General features: G+C 37.2%; 1 protein-coding gene across 9 annotated transcripts in view; it reads right to left on the bottom strand.

The window, feature by feature from the left end:
- The window catches only part of LOC139142559 (ankyrin repeat domain-containing protein 6-like), a 47,909-nt gene that overhangs the window by 6,817 nt on the left and 18,756 nt on the right, over nucleotides 1–22,336 (bottom strand). For 2 of the 9 annotated variants that reach the window (XM_070712530.1, XM_070712531.1), the window contains exons 2-12: nucleotides 19,547–19,693; nucleotides 15,003–15,101; nucleotides 13,789–13,890; nucleotides 8,779–8,880; nucleotides 8,209–8,307; nucleotides 7,689–7,787; nucleotides 7,436–7,534; nucleotides 6,963–7,040; nucleotides 6,426–6,479; nucleotides 4,781–4,987; nucleotides 3,729–4,019 (exon numbers count right to left, since the gene is read on the bottom strand). In XM_070712530.1, the coding sequence (XP_070568631.1) occupies nucleotides 3,729–4,019; nucleotides 4,781–4,987; nucleotides 6,426–6,479; nucleotides 6,963–7,040; nucleotides 7,436–7,534; nucleotides 7,689–7,787; nucleotides 8,209–8,307; nucleotides 8,779–8,880; nucleotides 13,789–13,890; nucleotides 15,003–15,101; nucleotides 19,547–19,663 (1,347 nt within the window). In that variant the 5' untranslated portion in view covers nucleotides 19,664–19,693. The remainder of the gene's footprint in view (nucleotides 1–3,728; nucleotides 4,020–4,780; nucleotides 4,988–6,425; nucleotides 6,480–6,962; nucleotides 7,041–7,435; nucleotides 7,535–7,688; nucleotides 7,788–8,208; nucleotides 8,308–8,778; nucleotides 8,881–13,788; nucleotides 13,891–15,002; nucleotides 15,102–19,546; nucleotides 19,694–22,336) is intronic. The other 7 variants (XM_070712537.1, XM_070712538.1, XM_070712532.1 and 4 more) reach the window with 6 other exon arrangements.

The following is a 22,336-nucleotide window of genomic DNA, read 5'->3' as shown; positions in this document are numbered from 1 at the left end:
AATGTAGCCACCGCTTTTCTTTATGTATCTAATCTTTTTTCCTCCACAAATCGATAAGGTGTCCGCCATTAAACAGTTTAAGTCAGAAGTCAAACGATCATTGGCTTCTGTGTTAAACTTTTATTACGTTTTTATTTGCGCAAACCAAACAGAAAGTCAGACATCTCCTGGGCGTAATGTCTGGCACAAACGATGATGAAACTGTTGATGTACGAAACAGGGACACATACACCCCCTCCCTCTCTCCCCCCTCTCTCTCTCTCTTATGCACACACACCCCCCAACATATCTTCCTGTCTATTGTATGCAAAAAAGTCCCCCACCAACACAATGGTCAATACTATGAACACACAAGTGTAATGAAGTAAACAGGAATAAATGTAGCTACTACTCGCCAACATTGGGGAAAATTTAACGAGACCAAAATATTTACATTTTTGACAGCTTACTGTGCAGAATTTCACCTTGTCAGGTTGTCAAGGAGGCTGACAATAACTACAAAGTGAACAGGACGACAAACTCCTCCTCTAATTGGCTAATGGACTGGAACAGCTTTTCTCATGGCCAATCAATAACCGTTTTGCATGTAGCGTTAACAATTCATGAAGTTGCACTCCAAATTAAGAAAGACCTCTTCATTTATGGTGTCATTTGCACTGACATGGAAAGTGTTTCACAAACTGGTGCGATAACTGACAAGAATAATGTTGAGAACCTTATCGTATCTGAAACAATATCCTACACATCTCCTGGCCTTTAATTATCTTTTGTCTGCTTGTGTTTTCTGTTCATGTGACTGTGATGTGTACAGTGTTTAATCAGTTTGCTTCTGTAATTGAAATGTTTGTTATCTTGAAGTATAATTGGATTAATGCAGTCTCTGGCATGTTCACTCAGCAGGATGTGTTTTAATTTTCAGAGTACAGAAAAGAAAAATGTAACTTGCCGCTCAAATAGAATGACAGAACAGCCCTGCACTGGGAGGAAATGTGTGATAAGGATTAACATAGCAAACGCAAGATTTGCTTGTTTACTTTGTACACGGGTATGTACATTCAATGACAAATAAAGGCAAAGGTAGCTTTGACTATTGTGAAATACGGGAAAACTAAAATTCATAAAAATTTGATCACAATCTATTAAATTTGATTCTGATTGATATCATCTGATTTGTAATCATTAAGGGGAAATTTTAGAGTGACAATACTGTGGTGCTGTTCTTACGGATTGCTTAAAGACACTAAGAATTTGTATGTAAAACTTGACGAGAATTTCTTTCAGGGGAATATTTGTTAGTTAATTGGATGATGTGTCACGGCAATTATCATTTTGTCCTCATTTGTTTACCTTTCAGAGAACCAGGAATATTTGTCTTACAGACACCTAATGTTAATGTTCCTTTTATGAAGACATACAGTAGCAGTGTACTTTGGCGCTGAAAACTCAAAATAGGCAATACTATAATAACCAATATTATTTTTCTCCAGTTTCTAGAATGTGTTTCATATGACATTTTTGAAATCTGATTTGTGAGTGAAATCTTCACCATGTAGTATTTAACATGATTTTGACAAGAGAAATTTACAGACAAATTTTTACAATGGGATTAATACTGAAAGCCATTTGTTTTGACAGATCAAAAGCCTCATTAGATAAACAGCTCATCAAAGCTTAGAATGGTTTACTTTTTTCATATAAACTAAGCTACGAGAACACAAAAATTGAGAAACATAAAGAGAAAGTTGAGAGGACTACTGACCCAAACACTCAAAACAGTCAGGGTTGCAAACAAAGTCAATAGGGTTTTAGTTAGTACCATTGACCTTGTACAAACACACTGACAAAGGTCATAATTTATCTTCCTTCTGCCGGGTCAGAAGTCAAATTTTCCAGTTGTTATGGGACAGTAAGTAGGGATTAGCAAATCGTAGACACCTTAACAGCCTGGTATCAATCTACAAAAGTTCAAGTTTGGACAAATCTGTGCTTCAGACCTTGAACATGACCAATCGTGATATTTCATGTTATTTTCGACACAAACGATGCTAATATATTATCATTTCTTGATTGTTTACCTTAATTGTTTACCTGATTTTAATTGTGCTGATATGATATTTATCCTATATTATCACTGATATTACCTAGAGTCTGGTGACATGACCACACATGTTACAGGGTTCCCTGATATTCAGTTTCTGGGGCCACTGAAATGTCAACTTTATCATTAATTCTTTGCACAACAGGTTCTATCAAGATTTTATAACTGAAGTTCAGCAATATTGAAGACTTGTTTCCCAAGCTATAAAATTAAGTTATGAACTTGATTAGCGCCCTCTAGTATTGTGCAGTCAAGTACTCTCATTGCACTGTGCTGCGCTGGAATGTCTTATCAGTGACATAGATCGTTGTCACGGCTACGGTGACATGTCTCAAGTTGGAATTAAATTCTACGGGACAAGTGGAACCGCTAAACCGCATCAAGTGGGCTACTTCATAGTTCTGGGACAATTAAGCCCTGCACATTTACTTATCCAACACTAGGCCAAACCCTATCTCTAACCCTAGGTCCAGCTGATGGGAGGGGAATGTCCATGTGTTATAAAATTCCCAGAGTTAACCGTCATAATACCTTTCATATACAGTCATTATGAAAATGTCACAATTACACAGTAATAAAAAAAATACTCTCACAAATACTTTACAAATATTATCAATTATATCGTACCAGTATATTGATGGCGCAAATACAGTGATCTGATTGGCCGAGACGCGAAAAGAACCGTGGTATATTGGTGATATACCATGGCTGGCATACGCGTGAGCTCTCAGTTGGAGCAAAAAATCCGTTTTTGACGTTCCATGCCAAAATTTCAATATACTGTTATGATATAATAGCAATAAAGCACACCCAGCGATGGTATACCAGTAGATTTTGACCAGTTCACTTCATATATGCACTCGCTATCGCTCGTGCATATATGTCGTTAACTGGTTCAAAATCTCCTGGTATACCATCGCTGGGTGTGCTTTATTGTTTAAATAGTAAGTGACGAACTTCAAAATAGGTTTGCACATTTTTTCAAAATATTTTCCTTGTGTAAAGAAGCAGTTTATGAAGTAAACTTAAAGCATTTAAATATCACTATATAACAAAAACATGGTGTAACTGTGTTTATTGAATGTGACTAAATTTTCATTGCTTTTTATCAGGTCTTTAAGCGGACCTCACAGCTGAACAAAATTGGTTTCCAAATATCTGTACAAGCTCCAGGCTACATGCAAGGTGCACACACCAATTGGTTTAATGTTTTAGCAGCTAACTGTTGTGGCTATTCTACCCTTTGCAGTCTCATTTGATTGCAAGTCAATTGCCAGACATGAAACCAACTAACACAGACACAATAAGTTGCCGTAATTATTGTATCATTACACATTAATGTTATGTGTCTGTCTACACTGTGAACTAACAATAAAACATACTGCTAATACAGTGTATCAATTGAGAACACCTGTATAATTCTTGACAGTGCTCCATGGGAAAGTATAATAATCTTCCCAGATATTGTGTTCAGGCAGTACAGCAAAATCAATAGGCACTACATTAATTTTTATAGAGCTATTCAGTTGTTTCCATATTGTACTTCAATAAGCATAACCTTTGTAGGAACATTTCACTTTCAGAATTTTAAAGAGGTACCGCTATTGTAAGCATTTCATGGTTTTCTCACCTCATGGACACTTCCAAATGCGTCTCGGTAATACTCGGAATGTTGGTGTGGATTTCCGGTGATTCTGCCAAGCTGTACGTTCTGGTGGGTCTGTCTTTCCAGGTCCATGGCCCGTTCCAGCGGAGTCTGCCGCTGGCCTTGCAAGTTCTGGTATTGCTGCTCTTGTTGCCGTTCATGACCACTGGTTCCAGGCCTGCTGTTGCCATGACATCCCACTCTGCTGTTGCCATGGTGGTCCAAATCCTGACTCGGGCCATCGGTGGCTGAAAACGCACCAGGACCATGTCCTCTCTGTACAAAAGGCAAGAAAAAAGAAATTGATATCAAGTATTCCTTAATACAGTGTTCCTTATAAGACAGCAAACTTGCTATTTGGCAACAATTTATTCACCTTTATGTTACACCTTTGACCGTGGGCATCTCCACTTAAGTCACTTGTTATGCATGGATGATGCCATCCACCCACTATGAATAATCTTTGAAACTCACCACATTTATGGGTTATAATGATTAACTTAGAATTATGGTTATCAAACTGTTGGCAGCAGTTATCTTACAAAACAAAATCATAAAATTTACACTGAATGACACTTTCACACTTTATCTATATATGTAAACCTATATGTAGCTATGTACCGGTATGTATGCAAGTATGTATGGATGGATGTATGTATGTAGGTAGGTAGGTATATGTGTATGTATATTTGTGTGTGTTCATGTGTGTGTGTGTGCGTGTGTGTATGTATGCATGTGTATGTAAGTATGTATGTATGTATGTACTCTGCATGCATGTCTGTATGTCTGTCTAGGTATATATTTATGTGTAAGTGTGTATGTATCCCATAGGTATGCATGTACACATGTACTGTCCCTGCACACACAAATGGATACAATCCTAACTGCCTTTCTATTCAAGCAAAATTACGATTACGTTCCAGATATTAACACTATACTTCATCACTGCACAGGCAGTGCATCATGGGAATTTGCCTTAACCTTGTGACATACGGGACCAAATTAAGGCCACCTCCCATGATGCATTGCCGGCATACCTGATGAGGTGACGACGATTGCCGTGGCGATGACATGTGGGGAGATTTATGTTTTGGCGCAGCCATGTCACCATGGTGCCCTGGCGGAGGATATTGATAGTTTGGATAAGGGTTTACCGAGGTTGGATTGGCTGACGCTGCCTGTGCTCCCATCATGCCTTGCTCAGCTGCTCTGGCTCGTTGCTCTCTTCGTCCCATTACTGGGGTCTGTGGTACGAAGTATGATGGATCTAAATCTTAAATTTCATATGACATCTTTTCTATACCATGGTTACGTACCTACCTGTACTATACTGATATACATTTTATATTGACTTCTTCCTGACACCACTTATGACAGATTTATTTTAGTATACCTATACGTTATCCTGTCTCATGATAATATGAGTTTGATCAGAATTCTTATTTCATCTGCATGGCTATCGTGTACATAAATGTACTGCGTGTCTTCTAAACCCAATAGTATATGAATTATGTTGAGTAACACATTGTCACATACACATGGAACTTCTTACATGTTAGTTACTGTGATGGTAAATTAGATTTCACCCATTCCCTGATGATTTAGTAATTCTGCGAAATGACATGAGCCGTATGTATCTAGCACACCCTACACCAGTACCTGTCAGTGTCTCCATGCATTCCTGCCTGTTACTCTCTCTGTGTCCAAGGATAGAGTGTGATCAACCCATTTCCCTGTTAGTAATTATGATTGTCCCCTGCCTTGACAGCACTGCTGCACATACCACCTTAGCCAGGAGTGTGGCTGGTATCATCCTTTCACTAACAGTGATTGGCTCAAACCAAACAGTATGAACAGGGATGGTTATACTTGTACATTTTGAATCAAGGTTTTAATCCAGATATGATGAAAATTTGAAAGAGAGTATTACGCCGCTAATTTCTGAGTTATAGAGGTAATGAGACATACAAACATTATGTCCGCCCACCCCCACTCCTCTTCACTGCTGTACAAATGGTAGATCTTATTAACCCAGTGAAAACAATGAATTATACAATGGTTTAGCGGTAGGGCAAAAGGGAAAGAACCCACATCCCTTGGGGTATATTATTTCTATAGTCTTGTGGTTTTCTGATTGTTGTCAGAACTAAAAAGGAAATAGTTTCACAACATTTGCAGTTTCGTTTGGAAGAAAACAACGACATCATAGCTAGAATATTTGGAGGCCTGGGTCTTGACACATCACATCTTTCAATCAGTGTGCCTTCCTTTATGATTGTGACATCCCTTTATATTTAGGTCACTTTAATTTGACCCAATAATTAGTAAACACTGACCCTATTTCAGGTCACTTTCATTACCAATCACATACAGCCAGGAGTACCTGTCACAGGCAATCATCTAAATTAGTACAATTTTGCCAATTCAGTTGCTTACATTAATTACGTCCGTCATGGTATGAGAGTGTTTAGTCAGTGGTTATAGCAAGGCATGCTGGGAGCATACGCGGCAGTAACAGGCTATTTGCGCGAAAACTACCCCCGCCAGGCTATTAGATGGCAGAAGGTGGAAACAGTCAGCCGTTATTACCGACGGACTGTGCCCGTTTGTGAGTTGAGAAGGGTGCATGGGTACACATGCTGGCTCTGAGGGTGCACATGTGTGCGTGAGAGCAAGTCATACCTGATATTCAGTCGGGTGGTTTCGATGATGCCGTCTAGATCGAGATGTTTGAGCCTAGATAGGAACGGTGTTGTTATTTGTTATTAAAATTATCAGCATAACATTAAGAAAAGAAGAGATATATACTGTTTAATTAACTTATATAGTAAGAAGACTGAAATTTCATAGCAAGATTACGGTATACAGTATGCAGATATCATTTAGTGCCTCATTGAGATAGCATTTGACCACAGAACTTATTTTGTCATATATATTTTTTCTCTTGTCTGTATATTACCTGAAAACCTAAAACCATGTACAATAGCATATCTGAATCAAAGTGGAGTAATAATGTCTGTATAATAAATATTTCATCCAAATATATGACTTTTGTTCCAAAGGAAGTCTGCTTGCAGGATTGTCGCATAGATAGCAGGGAAAGATACTGCAGTAAAATGTGTTCTAAACAGCAGTTTTTTTGTGTGTGTGTTGACTTGCAATTGGCATCTCACACATCATGAGGACCCTGAATTCGGTCACCCGAGCTTGCTGTCTTACCTTTGGTGTACTTGTCATGATTATTATAACCTCAGGATATTCATGGTCCCTGGCCACATCAATTGCAGTCTGTCCTTTCTGTTTTCACACAAATACATAAACATTATCAAATAAAAGGACACCTGTAAATTTTTCAGCTTTAAATTAAACAATTTAATTGCTACTTCTAATAAAGGACGATCTTGCTCTGTTTGAATTTCAAAAATGTTACATCCTGACACAATAAAAAACATGACATCTTAAAGCCTAGCAAATGCTTGATATATCTAAAGTTTTTTTTAAGAATGAAAAGAAATTGTGAAGTATATTGAGGAGTATGTAAAACATGTAGATTACACTAACAAATGTCCATTGAATGTTGATCACATTGATAACAAATGCCATACAATTTTTTTACGCGTATTAGTCAGTTTTCAGAGTTACGGTAGTTACGGCAATATAAAAAGACTACTGCAGAGAGTGGAAATACTTACATTGTTTTTGATGTTGACATCACAGCCTGCTTCTACCAAGATTTTTGTGATTTTCCGTTTTCCTAGACTGGCAGCAACATGTAGTGGTGTGTTACCATCCTGCAATTGCAATGAAAAATGTTGAAAAAAAATTGCCATTGTACTCTCCAGTGTTATAAAAGTACTCTTATATTGTGTGATGTTCTGCAGGCTTTTCCTTTTGACCAATATCAATAGTTTGAATTGACCTATGAACTATGACCTTTGACCTTACCTTATTGACAGCGTTGATGTCACATTTAGCACTGATCAGGATTCTGCAGCATGTTACGTGACCATGTGTGGCCCCTATGTGAAGAGGTGTCTCGCCATGCTGTGGCAAAAAAGAAGAAGAAAACAGCAAACATTAAATATTAAAGAAAGGTGCATCACTTCTCAACCTGAATGTAATATGTTGGAAATCCTGTATTACAGGCTCTGAGCTGCATGGCTTTTGCATCACTCGGCTTTTGACAACATCAAAATAACAAACATCAATTTTCAGTCCTCTATTCATGAAATATAATGTAAAATGTTTGTGCTGTTTCCAGCCCTATGTGGCCCATAGATGAATGTTCTAAAAATACCAAATGTTAAAATTTGATTGCCTTCACAGTCATAAAGACCATTTGCTGCCCTGATGTTGGGATATAAACCAGATATTACATGCCTTCAAGCAAGAAGTATGTGTGTTGTAGATAGGTATTTCCATCTCATTAAAACTGTGATAATTGAAAGAGGACAGATGTACTTACATTATTCCTTGTGTCTGGATGCGTACCATTTCTCAGTAGAACTCTAGCAGATTCATTATGGCCATTCTGTACTGCCATATGCAACGGTCGCATCCCGCTCTATTGCATGAAATGATTCAAAATAGATAGATGAGTCACTTGAAATATGATAAACGCAAACATATTGCACAGAGAAGTCTTCATATGGCAGAAATTGTTATTCAAAAGTTTCTGAAATTTTTCAACTGGCAAGAGATTGCAAAATCATACAGTATTAATAAATCCTAGCAAAGCATGTACATATAAAAATGACAGAATACACCACTGAAATATCAAAAATTTAGGTATGACTTGTCATGTTTTACTTAAAGATATCTTAGTGCTTTCCTTGTCTTGTGCAACAAATCTCAGAAACACTTTATTTTTAGCCGGGTGAGTTTCCTAAAAAGATTATTTCAAAACAAATATTTCATCTTTCACATAAAAATATCAGAGGGCCTAGTAATTAAAGTCCTGGGGGTAGTCTGCCTTCTACGACAGAAGTATGTGTGTGCAATCATCTAAAAACAAGAGAGTCTGTTTTGAACTCACTCTGTTTGCTGCGTGTACATTGGCTCTTCCATATCCGACAAGGACTTCAACTGATTTGCTGTAACCATTCCATGCTGCTTCATGGAGTGCAGTGTTGCCATTCTGAAAGAGACAGAAGCAATTACAGACACTTCTCAACAATGGGATATTTTTAAACCCCTTTGTTGCTGCCACTCTTGTTTTAAGCCGTATTGTTTCTTTTACAGGTCTTCCATGGATTCACACATACACAGCAAATACAATGACCTGTCAGATTATAAAGCCCACCACCTACGATGTATTAGCTGCGCTCTCCTTTTTCTCACACAAACAAATACTTATTTTCATCCTGTCACAAGTAGACTTGGTTTAGCATAATTCGTGTGTTGCCCCAGCTAGCCACGTTTCTTGTGAAATGGGGAGGGTAGATTAGGAGGGGGAAGGATTGACGGTAGCTTGAAAAAGGCTAACACTGTTCTCCCTCACCAGCAAAGTGAGTTCCCTCATTTCACAATGGCCAAAAACTTTAGATTTTTCAAATAATTTTTTTTTCCTTTCATGCAATACAGTAGTGCTCGTTGAAATATGGCTCTAAAATATTTCATGAAATTTATTACAAGAAGAGAGAAACAGAACAAGGTCACGTAAAATTTACATCTTCCAAGTAGTTTTTAACTCTGACATGATTAATACATCCTGATGTCTTGAAATATTTAAAACTGACTACAACTAGGCATCTCTGGCATGTTTATGAATTCAATTAAACATGACGCTCAAATACTTCATGAAATGCGTGGAGTAATTTCTGGAATCTGGGATGAGAATTCAAGTGGGTGGAGCAAGCTACCATAACCGTAAAAGATAAACCACAAGTGGTTGTTTTCCTCAGTGCATTTTTGCACGGGAATTCTAAACGCTCAGTTGGTGGAAATCGTTTACAAGTGCATGAAACAGGAATCATGTTTGACAATGGAACAGTATGGGCCTAGAACGGTGAAAGAGTTGCTATTCTAAGTAGAGTGAAATGAATGACTCTACGAACGCTGAAGTTTGCTGAGAATATATTTGACGGCTGGTTTTGTTGACTTGGAATTCTAACTGTAGTGGTTTTCCTGTCAATTAACAATATTTTGAACAGAATCACCACTTTTTTCTGCCAACTTTGGACCTAAAACTAAATTAGCACAAGTACAAAAACAAGACAAACACCATCACAAACCACGATGGCATGAAATACAATATGCGAAAACAGAGATCTTTACAGTGTTTCTGTTTAGGACTGAAATAAACTGAACTTATAAATCAAATTATTTTGGTTTACAAAACCTTGTCCTCAAGGTAGATACCCTCTTAAAATGAGATTAAATTATTGACGGATATTCTAAAGTAAACACAATAGAAGAATGCAAGGTTCCATAGTAAAATAATGTGTCAAAGTACATGTATGTGTTTGTAAACTGTAGCTTATTTGATATCTTTTCTGTGAGTATTTATAATCATTAAATTTGCAATGTACTTTATTTCACAGTCTGCAATACATTTAGAGTTTCTTCCCATCAAATATGATAGTTTACACCTAAGAATTTTGAAAAGTCAGTTGATCAACAAGTTTGACGAAAAGATATTCCAAACATGACTATTTGAGCATGAGATTTGCAATTTAATAAGTCTGTGTAGAAAACTGTGATCGTGTACCAGTAATTATATCACAAATGTAATTCAGGATCGATTTTGAGAGTGAAATTTGCCGCAGCACTATTATGTACACAATATTCAAATGAGTTAATTTTGAACACAACCACCAGATTCACAGTGTTGTATATGTATATTTATGATGGTTTGTGATGTTGTAAGGATGGTTGTTGATACCATAGGCCCCTAAACAAATGAGAGATTGCTGGCCTGACAACCCATGATGTATGGTAACACCTATAATGCTACAAGGCCAGTGGCTTGACACTTTTCACCCTTTGGCCTGAACCACTAACCTAGTAAGTTGAGTGACTGTGCATTGCATGGTAAAAGCCAAATAAACTCTCTAATTTAAAGAGAAAAAAAAGAGAGACCATTGCCTAAACAGTCTGAAAACATTTACATCTTGAGTAACCCTACTTATGCAGCAGATTTCAACTCTTACATACACAACTAAATAGAACCACAGGATTGCATGTACAGTAATACTGTATCTTTGTACCAATATTTACAAATAATATATCTGTTCTATTCAATCTAAAATCTCTAAATAAGTTTTTTTGGCTAACATTCAATATTGTAGCTACACAGGTCAATATAAGCATTTATGGTAAATTATAGTTTTTGTAAAAATCTGTATTACTCTTCCAGTCCCTGCACACATGTATTCATATTGACTTATTTGTACAGTCACAAAGACTTTCATGTACATGTACATCTGTAACTTGAATTTCTTGAAGTTGAAATCTGAAGGCTGGTATAGTAAGTACATATACTTGTTTACAAATGTGTCACCTGGCATAAAAGAAAGCATACTTTCCTATATTTGTTTAAATATTTATTTATTTACAAATTAATTTTATCTTTATTTTAAAAACTTCTTTCTTGATAACTTGGGAGAATACACACATCACTGAGAGGTGAGAGGTCAAAGGTCAAAGCCTGATTGGTGAGAAGGCTAGGTATGGAATTTCTCTCTGTGCGTGTTGAAGTTCCTATCGACCCATGCTATTGCAGTATATCACCCAGTGAGTCAGGCTAGCTGTGTTTTCATTATAGTTTTAAGGGAATTAAGTTTATTTTCTTCAAACATGAATGACTGAAACCCTCCCCACTGTGCCAAATCAATACCACGGATCATCCTAGGTGGCCACTACCCATTTAATTACAAACTGACCTAGAATTCCTTTTACTTGTAGAATCAATTCTTACCGATGATCAATGCTGACTACCTACAGCCTTTGTTCTGTCTATCAGAGTTCATTGTGACACCCAATGATGGTTTAGTAAGTCAGTCTGCATGAATGGACTTGAACGGACTACATCATTGTCGTGGTCAGGATGGACTTACCACTGCCCTGGGGGGGCGGAGCATAGGGACCTTAAAAAAAGTTTTTAACGGTCTATTGGGCGGAGCAAATATTATATGTTTTGAACCAGGGATAATGCGTTTTCATCCTCTCAGATAGTTGTATTGGAGGAATTTTCCTCAAGGACACCTGTGGGGCTGTTAATAGTTCCCTCTTTAATATATTTATGAAGCTCTAGATGGTGGGTACTTGAGTCGGAATTTCACACGCTCATATCTATTGTAGAAGACAAGGAATTAGTATACTGGGTGATATTTTCTCAGTATGCTCTCACCTTTTTGATCAAGGCTAATTTATGTTATGCTGACTGTTACACAATGAATATATTTAAGCTGGATCAACATAGCTTATAGTTATATATTATCTGAATGATATTCTTGTTTTCTGAATGATCTGAGCCATTTTCACAATTGAAGTGCTGAGTGATATTCTCAACTTTTAAACTATCAGAGTGAATCAACTATTCTCAACTTCTGAACTATCTGTGTGATATTTGCAACTTCTCAACTATCAGCGAGATATTTTCAACTTCTAAACTATCAGGAGATATCCTCACCTTCTCAACTATAAGAGAGATATTCTCACATTCTCAACTATCAGAGAGATATTCGCAACTTCTTAACTAGCAGAGAGATAATCAGATATTCTCAACTTTTGAAATCAGAAAGACATTCTCACTTTCTAAATTATCTGAGATATTCTCAACGTCTGAACCATCATAGAGGTATTCTCAAACTCTGAACTATGAGAGAGTATTCTCAACTTCTAAACTATCAGAGAGATTTTCTCAATTTCTGAACTCAGTGCTAAACTTTAAACTAGCCAAGTGATATTTTTCAACTAAATGTAAACAAAATGACATCCAAGAAACCAACAAATGTTCAAAAGCTCTGCATAGTGGCAGCGTTGTTTCCTAGAGTTGATTAAAGTTTGAAAAAAATTGGAATGACACTCCAATTACTACAAATTGTCAAAGAGGAGTAAAATAATATACTGGTACATCCACTGATCAAATGACATTTACAACATTTTAAAACTCACATACCACTGTATTCCATATAATTGTCTGAAACGTCCCATAAATGCAGGAATGCCCCTGAGGAAACCAATTAACCTGATCTCAGTATGCGTCGACATACTTTCCAACTTTTCTGAGTCAAGCCATTGACCCGTGAATTATTATCCTGCGCATGTCAAACTGTGAGATTAAATCAGTGTCACTCTCACTGGCATTGGTATGACTGTGGTTGTTATATCTGTCTGTAACACTGTGTTGACTTGTAAGGTGTACCTTCCCAAAGCTTGAAATCAGATACAGTGAAGTTTGATGAGGCCTCTATATGGAGACAGACAGCATATGGCTGCAGGCACTAGGGAACTTGGAAAGTACAGCAATATATGTATGGCACACTCTGAGATCACTACGGATTTTATCACTTTAAGACTGCCCAACAAACAGAAATCTACATGCTCAGAAATCTACAGGCCGACATTTTTGTCATCACTGTCTCTAACATTGAAATTATGAAAATTTCCTACTTTGCAGATATGTCCTACCCTAAATTTTCAATACACTGGTCCAAAGGCATCATAGTGATATATGGGATGAACCAAACCATAGGGTTACCAGGGTATGAAATGGCTGCTGATAGCAAAAGGAAGACACTACTTTTCACCATTGAGAGAAATTCTACACTCTCAGAGACCTGCACTTGACTTGCATGGAATGTTGACGTATGTAGAGTTTACAGAAGTCAACTTACACAACACATATGGACATTGACAGCAAAGCAACAACCATCTTTTAAATTGTCAAATTCTTTAAGATGAAAGAGATAATGATTGTTGCCATGACAACCATTAGATGATGTTGGAGATGAAAGATGACTGGCCATCTGAAAGGATGTCTTGGTTGTCATGACAACAGCTTAAAGATGCAGAAGATGAACAAAAAAAGGAGATGCATTACCACCTGATCCTGCCTGTCGACAGGACAGCCTTCTTCGATGAGCGCCCTCACAGCCTCCACGTGTCCATCGGTGACCGCGAGGTGCATAGGCGATCGGCCAGCCTGGAGGAGAGATGATACCCTGACGGTTAATTGAAGATAGGGAGACTGTACTTCAATTGTGCGGGATAAACTGTGTTGAAATTATCAAATCTTGGTGACTGCAATGTGTGAAGCTGTACATATTATTATGTGATAGTTGCAAACTTTTTTCACAATTTAGCAAATTTGCAAAAGGTTTTAGTCAGTGGGAAGGAAGAATCCTGTGCATTATCAGTGCTATACATAGTTAAGCAGTATACAACACACAAAATATTAGCAGTTGTTATTTAACATATTGGTCAATGTCAGATTTTAAGATGCAGTTCAGCTTGTCTAACTATGTGGGTTTTTTTAACCATGGGATGCATGCATATGCCAAGATGTTGAATGGCGTTTTGACGATGAGTGCAGTTGCTCAACAAATGGGTTTTGAAGTAGACAGTCTTGCGATGTCCTTGAGTGGAGAAAATGCAGAACTTGATTGCCTTGGAATGTGAAGTGGAAACACATGAAGTGATGTCTACATGATGGGTTTGAAATGAGCTGTAAGAATATTTATTCTCAAAAGAGAAAAAACCGGGAGTATATCGCAACTGAAGACACACATGTCCATAACAATTTTTGTCTTTCTAACCCTTGCGTGCTTTGTGACTATGCATTGTAATGCTGTAACTTGAAATGTTGTAGAATTCGCAGTTCATCAAAAGCTACTGAATGACCAAAGATGATCTGGACCCGAGTTCAGAAATGATATTTTATGTGAGTTTGCACAGTAGGGCATTCAGGCATGCTACTTCAACAATTTCATGTTTGGGGCTATGATTTAATAATTGACAAAAAAGTGCATTATATATAACTTCATTTAAACAATTTTATTAGTGCTTTCTAAAACTACATCTACATCTACTCTACAACCCTTTCACCACCAAAAGTTGGTGCAACCCATTTCTTTCAAAAAACAAGGTTGGACCTCTGCATTTGAAAACGGGGGTCAAAGGGTCACTACATTCAAAATGAAGCCTGTTCTAAGCTAATCAGGCCATCTACCAAGAATACAAAAAAGGATTTAGGTGGCAATAACTGACGAGATTAGAACAGGCTCTTATTTGTTTCATTTAAACTGCGATGCTTACAACATCTTGTATATCAGGTTCACATCCTTGTTGTATGCACGCCTTGATAGTGGTGGCATGGCCATTGAGGGCGGCGTAGTGCACCGCCGTACGACTGTTCTGCAAACCAAAATGAACACCATGTCATGTAGGACAGCAAAGTCCATAGCAAAGTGATGGTAGTATGAGCAGTAAGCATTGTCATGATGAATAACCATAGCACAGCCAAGAATAAACATACACACACATAACAAACAGAATTACATTGGTTACGGTTACATAAATGTAAGAAAAAACCTTCCACTGTGAGTAAAGAATTCTGTTTTCCATAAATATTAGGTGTAAGAAATACTGCTGCAGTTATTATTAGTTCAGATATTTTGCAACCTGCTGTACAGTTTAGAGAAGAGGGATACAGAGGGAGGGATGGGAGGTGGAAAGGGGAGGATAACAGACAGATTGAGAAAGATACAAGTTTGGGGGATGGAGGATGGGTGTTTTTGTAGTAAAATAAAAAATGCAGTATGGATGTCAGTATGGTACAGTCTACAGAAAAAAAATTGGGGATGACAGTTGATGCAACAGTGATTCTCTTGTGACACAGTTGGTGGCGTACTATCGATACATGCAATTTTGTGGTAAAATACGCCCCTGGACTACGATCTACATGTGTGCAGACTCATACCTGTGTAGCCCAGACACAGTCCAAAATTACAAATTTGATTAACTTACATAATCATTCATTGTGAGAATGCCTGGAATGAAGTACATCTCGTGCGTGTTGCCAAGGAAACAAAAAATTTCCTGGACTGTTCCATGGCAACCACAGCATCCGATCAAGAACCCTTGTCATGAAATTTATATGTTTTATATTGGCTGTAATAATGTAAAGCCAAGAGGCACAATTGACCCCTATCACACCTTACACATTGAGCATGGTACAATGATCCGATTGTTCCAGGCCGTGGAATATCTCCTCTATTGGAGCACATGTAGGGCAATTAGCTTAAGAATTGTATCCCTAAACACTCCACCCTGGATAAACTGAACGTCATAGACTTCAAATACTTTTTTAAGTAACTGGTTAATATAAGTGGATGCTGGTTGGTTATGTGGGTTCCGAGTCAAGCTCAAACAAGTTACTGGTCGTCAAGCATGCTACTGCTGGAACATTTTCAATGTAATAATCTAACCATCATTTGAACATTTTTAAAGTCTACATTTAATGGTTTCTTTAATTCTGTCATTTGTCATCACAGATGACCCCTTCAGATTCTTCGGTTCTGTCCAAATTTTCATGAAATTTTGAAACTTTTGGCGAGGGAAAAAGGCTAAATGTAACTTCAGTGACAGAAAAATGTACAGCAGTGGTGTAAACTACAGAAGACCTACACAGCAAACCAAGCTGCTAAGTTCAAGTGAATGCCGTTCCAAGCAGTTTGTACTCTGATCTTTTGATTCTTTCTATTGTAATTCATGCCCCTGTGAATGAAAAATGTTGCTTGCAACCAAATCAGAACTTAGATATATTACTACTACTATACTACAGTAATGTTTGCAGCTGTTTAAACTATTATCATGAAATGTACTCAACTTTCAACAGTATTGGACTAAATCTTGTTCCTGATTTTAACCTATGCCCCAGGAATATATTTTTGTCTAAACTTTACATTCAGGGTGGTCTTATATTTCATTATTAAATCACGTTTTGATAACTGAGTGAACCCAGCAATTGACAAACTTTAGCTTGTTCCATTGAAAGCTTTGATATGACACACATTTTTTTCTTGCTATGGGTGGAAGATATTTAAAAGGAGTGGCCAACAAAGTTGTTTGTGAAGAAGTGTTTAAATTTGCTGGTGGTTTCTTGGTGGGCACTCTTGTCTCAAATCAGCATGCAGGAGGGAAGATGGGGAAATCTTATTCTTTTGTAAGGTGGGCAAGTCTGTAAAGGGCCTAGTGAGCAGGCAAAGGGAGTGAAATTTGGTCAATTGTGTCAGTTTGTAAGGAGGGGGGGGGGGGAAATTGAGTGCTGGGAAGGAGGGAGTTTTGATAGCAAGGAATGGGAGAGGGGAAATCAAATGGAGGGGAGGGAAAGTTTTCAATTCATGTGAGGGTATAGTTGCAAACAGCTTTTATTTGCCCCTCCAAATTCTATATACTAGTAATTTTGTAAAAATTTTGTAATTTTGTAAATAGTTTACGATGCATATGTTCATCAAAAAAACATCTCTGCTTAAACAATTTATCATACTTGGAATCTGCTACTAATAATTGGCTGCCTGTGATATACAACAGGTATGAGCTGAACGTATGATTTTTGTGTCTAAGGCACGGCAACTCCATGACTGTGATTCACATAAAGATAGTCCTATCACACAGTTGTTGATAATATTGGATCATGTTACTTGTTAAACTGTCCCTACAGATGTCAAGGACTGTAAATATCACAGTCAGTGATAGCAAATCGGTCTACTTCTGGTAGAGAATGTGGGTAAAATTGACTGGAATACCTCCAACGAAGACAATGACACAATCTTTAATTAAATCCAATTATTCAATGGTTTACTATAATAATCAAATTCTGAAGTGGCTGACTAGACAGTGACTGAGATTTTCAGGTGACAGACAAGACAGCAAATTTCATGCAATCAGTAAACTGGTATCTTCTGTCTACTTGATAGGATTGCCATTACACATGTACATAGAATTCAATGGAAAAGACCACAAACCACTTTATCAGACAGACTGGCTTTATTAACCTTTCCCCTGCAGTGTTTTCCCGCCAAAAATCTGTAGTCTGCACCAGATGTTTTCATTCATTTTTGGTGAGGAACAAAGGGCAAGAAATGCACATATATCTACTGAAATTATTTTTTGAAGTAAACAGTTTAGCAGTAATAGAAACATTAACTCAAAAGTTGTGGGAAATCAGAGATTCTATCCTAAACGTACTTATAATACTTCATTCAAAGTGTACTTTACATCTCTGCTTTAGAACATATAGTGTGTCTATATACATGGCCATCCAATTGTGTTTCAACTCATCACTACGAGACAGTCCAATTCAGAAACTCTTCTGAACTGGTAAATCGCATAGGATTACCATCGACGCCTAATTAAATCTAGTTTTCCGATTAAAAAAACACCTAAAACCAGGCTTAACTGAATAATTGTGTCAGTGATTTCATCAACTAGTCACTGACCAATCAGCTGGCAGGAAAACAAAGTAAACCGAGAAGGGATACTTTTAATAAGATTGTTGTAGCCTGACAATGGTTAAAAACAACATGAAAACTCTGATAATTGGCCAGGCTTGGCTGCACCATTCCTTGATTCCCAGTATATAAAAGAAACTTAAGTTGTCTTAAAGTAAAGCCTACTTAGAGTTTTAGAGGTTGTATGTGAGTTGGGTATCTAAAAATCTAAAAAATGTCAAACTTTTAAGTTTCTTAAATGAAGAAATCCTATTTCAGCCAAGTGAGACTTCAGAATTGCCAGCTGGATTTTGATCACCGTATGACCAATTTTTGATGAACTGCTTGATCGAACTATCTTCTGCAAATTCCTGTTTGTTGTGTCAATGTTCATAAACAATCTGATTATAGATACTGAGTTTCGAAACATCAAAATAATGTTTTGAATATGAGTTTGAAATAAAAGTGGATGAAATTTCATTGGTATATGTAAAAATTTTCAACAAATTTAAACATTTTTTATGAAGCATTTATATCATAAAGTAGGCACAAAATACATCCTTATGGGATTTGGAGGCAGATACAAGTACACCATCAACAGTGTCATTTCATAAAACCTGTAACTCAGTACAAGAGGTGAATTTTAATAGAAGATTATTAACACATTTCTTTCACTAGCCGTCTTTCATATCTCAACTGGAAGCTTTTGGGGAGAGCATGCCGTTTGGGGTCAATGACCTGTGGGATTTCAGGTCACACAGTTGCTTGGTCACAGTGGGTGGTGACTGGATTGTACTGCCGCCCAAAACCGCTGAGGTCAGGGTAAATTTTCCAGTAATATACTTTGAGCCTCACCCAGTGTGATGTATAAGGTGTGACTATGAGACGCCAGGGAGTGTATGTAGTTGAACAGATTTGAAGAGATTACTGTCTACAATAAAATCTATGCGAGTTGTATAGAAATGGAGGAATATCGCTTCTTGAACATTTCCTGATCAATCAATCAATCAATTTTTCTATCTATCAATCTACATTTATTTTGACATATTTATTTATTTATTTATTTATTTATGTGTGTATGTGACAAGGTGTATAAGTATGACAGAGTGTATATGAATGTGTAAAGACGGTTTCAATGAGAAACTATGATCCAAACGACACGCTTCATTCTTGCCTACTAGTACTTGGCACACACAGACTATGCTAATGGTAAAATCAACTTCTGGTACTTAGAATGTATAGAATCCAAGCAAACTGAAAATACTGGGCATTAACTGATTCAACACCAAAATATTGAATATATGTACAAAAATAAAAAATAGTTATACTTGAGGGCAAGAATTAAATTTCCCCCACAATAGGTCTTACCTTGTCAGGTTCAAAGGTCGCCCCAGATTCTAATAATTCCTTAATTCTAGCAGTCTGGCCTTTGCTTGCTGCCAGACGTAGCTTGTCTGACAGCTGACCTCCACCTGGGGTACTCATGCCCCTCAATTTACCACTACCTTACCATACCTGCAAGCAAAATAGAATGGTTGAGATTACTTCACATGAAATCAAAACCATATTTGATAGGTTTTTATTTTCTCTCCTCAAAAAAAATTTCAAGAAATATATCATTTCTTGCATCTTTGAATTTTTGTCAAAGTGACAACACCTTTATATCATCAGTGTTTTTGAAAATGGTGAAAAATTATTAGATAAAAGTATAATGGGTTCTGAACATTCTGGGGCATGACATTCACAGTCACTGTACGTGAAAGCTTGCTCTTGACAAACACCAAGTACAAGTGCGAGCACCTGACAGCGATAATGGCCTAATCCGATTTGACAGCATATTTTGGCTTCAGGTTTCAAATCCGAGATCTAGGTCAGGACAGATCATTGGAAATAACACGCCACGGGTAATTCAAGAACCATAGACTGTTTTGATCGGAAAACACTGTAATGTATCGTTTCCACATACATGTACCGCAGGGAATATTACATGTATATATGTATTGTAAGCTGCTGACGGGCTAAGTCTTGTAATTTTAAACCCTTTCACCATCATGGTTTGGCCCAATCCCATCGTTATCAATGGTGATTATGGACCTGTTTACAGGGAATGGGGGTGAATAGGTTACGTTTTATGGTTGGATTTACTACAAAGTTCACAAAGCTTGCCCTGGAGTCCAATAAGAGTGGACTCTGGGGCCAGTAACTACTCACTGTGGATGACACAGCAACAAGTCCTATGGGTAAAATTTTGTTTTATGGAGGATTAGATCCAAAGTGATGGCTCAAGCATAGACCTTAGAGTCTGTGACTCAACTACTGTAAGACCTTATATTGTAGTAGAATACATCAGACATAATAATAATAGGTTTGTGATTACAAGACTACAACACTGTAACTAGGAATCAGTGACTCATCATCAAGCTCACTAGCCAGGTAGTCCGAGTATTATGAATTATCATCTGCATATCCTTTAACATGCATGCCATTTGTATATTTAAATGTATAGATTTTTCAACCTATTGTGAAGTACGGTTCTTCTCGTAAAATCTAGCTTTCTTACTCTAATTTGTTTTTATATTCTTAGGATTAATAGGTTATAAAAGTTCACATAAACTTTTACATTCTAAGTTGGTGAAAGGACAAATACATAGTGTTATACAGTAGCACAGTAATATGCACATTAGTTTTTTACAATTTCCTCTCTATAATCACTCACTCTTTGGAGGAGTGTAATTGTGTTCTTTGGCAAAGCTGACACTCTACAGCGTATGGTATAGTTTGAAATGGGGGCTGGGACGGTTAAAATTTCTCTGTTACCCTAGTATCACCTGTGTTGTAATAGTTTAATCCAACACAGTGTATCAAGAGAATAAGAATACCGGTAGGTAAAAGATTTTTATCAGATTTTTTAGCATATGATCCAAAACAGATGAGAAAGTAAGAATGTGAGAGAGCTTTTCTTATCAGATTTTTTGAGGTGAAGGATTTGAAGCATGTGAGAATACCACAGCCTGGGTGACCACAGATTGAGGATTTGTGGTTGTCAGCACATCAATGACAATGATGGCTCCGTTTATTGACTTGGCACGGTCACACCCCTTGCTTGAGTCATTTCTCACTAAACATGTCTGCATTTCCTGTGTCTTATTGATTCAAGAAAACGAACCCAAAACCACAACGCCACTGATACGATTACAGACGCACTGTAGTTATGGAATCATATAAAAGGTTGGGAAAAAAGTTGTATTTAGCCCATGACTTGCTCCATTGTGTCTGCAGACTGAGGTGCTAGGCCAGGGCTGTTCCCATTGTACAAGTCTTTTCATGTTGTGTTTGATGGTAGAACGGCCGAAGCCGGGAAACTTTTCATAGCTCAGACCTCATCAACTATGCAGTTACACCTCTCGGAATTCAATTTCGTGACCACAAGGTTGTTGCGGTATTTTGTAAAGTACATAATACACAATTTCCTCTTTACAAGTGTGTAAAGTTGTTGAGTTTGTTCGGCTGGATTTTCATGAATGACTGGCAGAGAGTTGCACTTGGACAGTGAATATTTCTGGTTTGTGACCTTCTCCTGACGTGTTAAGACATCCAGGCCTTCTAGATTCAGTTGACAAGTTCTAACTTTGGATTTTCATACCATAATCATCAATTTTTTCCAAATTTCAAGTAAAGTACAGTATACAGAATACTGGTAATATTTTGTACACTAATAATATGTAGCAATGCAATACATCAACACAAACTTCCATAACATTTAAAATATCCTTTCAGAGTAAAAGTAGGAAGTTTCAATAACTACTGTTAATTTTTTGCAGTTTTTTGTTTGAAAATTAAATAAACCCAGTATCTGTGAAAAACTGACAACACATGATTGAACTTGTAGGACAAAAAAACGAAAATGGTCTTACCACAACCGCCTACACCACTGACCACCCAAAGTAAACACTGAAATGATAAACCCACTACACTTTCCTGTCAACATGTTTCTGTCTACCAAATCTGATTCAAAGTAAACATTGCATAACAGAATGCTTTTGTGAAAAGAAAAGGCTCTGGGTGTACAAAATCCGTCAAAAAAAAAATCCAACTTCACCATTGTCTGGCAAAACCGGATAAGCCACGCCACTGGTATATGCATTGACTAGGTTATAG

Source organism: Ptychodera flava, chromosome 10 (genome assembly GCF_041260155.1).
Source record: "Ptychodera flava strain L36383 chromosome 10, AS_Pfla_20210202, whole genome shotgun sequence".
NCBI lineage: Eukaryota > Metazoa > Hemichordata > Enteropneusta > Ptychoderidae > Ptychodera > Ptychodera flava.
Note: the sequence above shows the minus strand (reverse complement) of the source record. Positions and strands in the feature narration are given on the sequence as shown.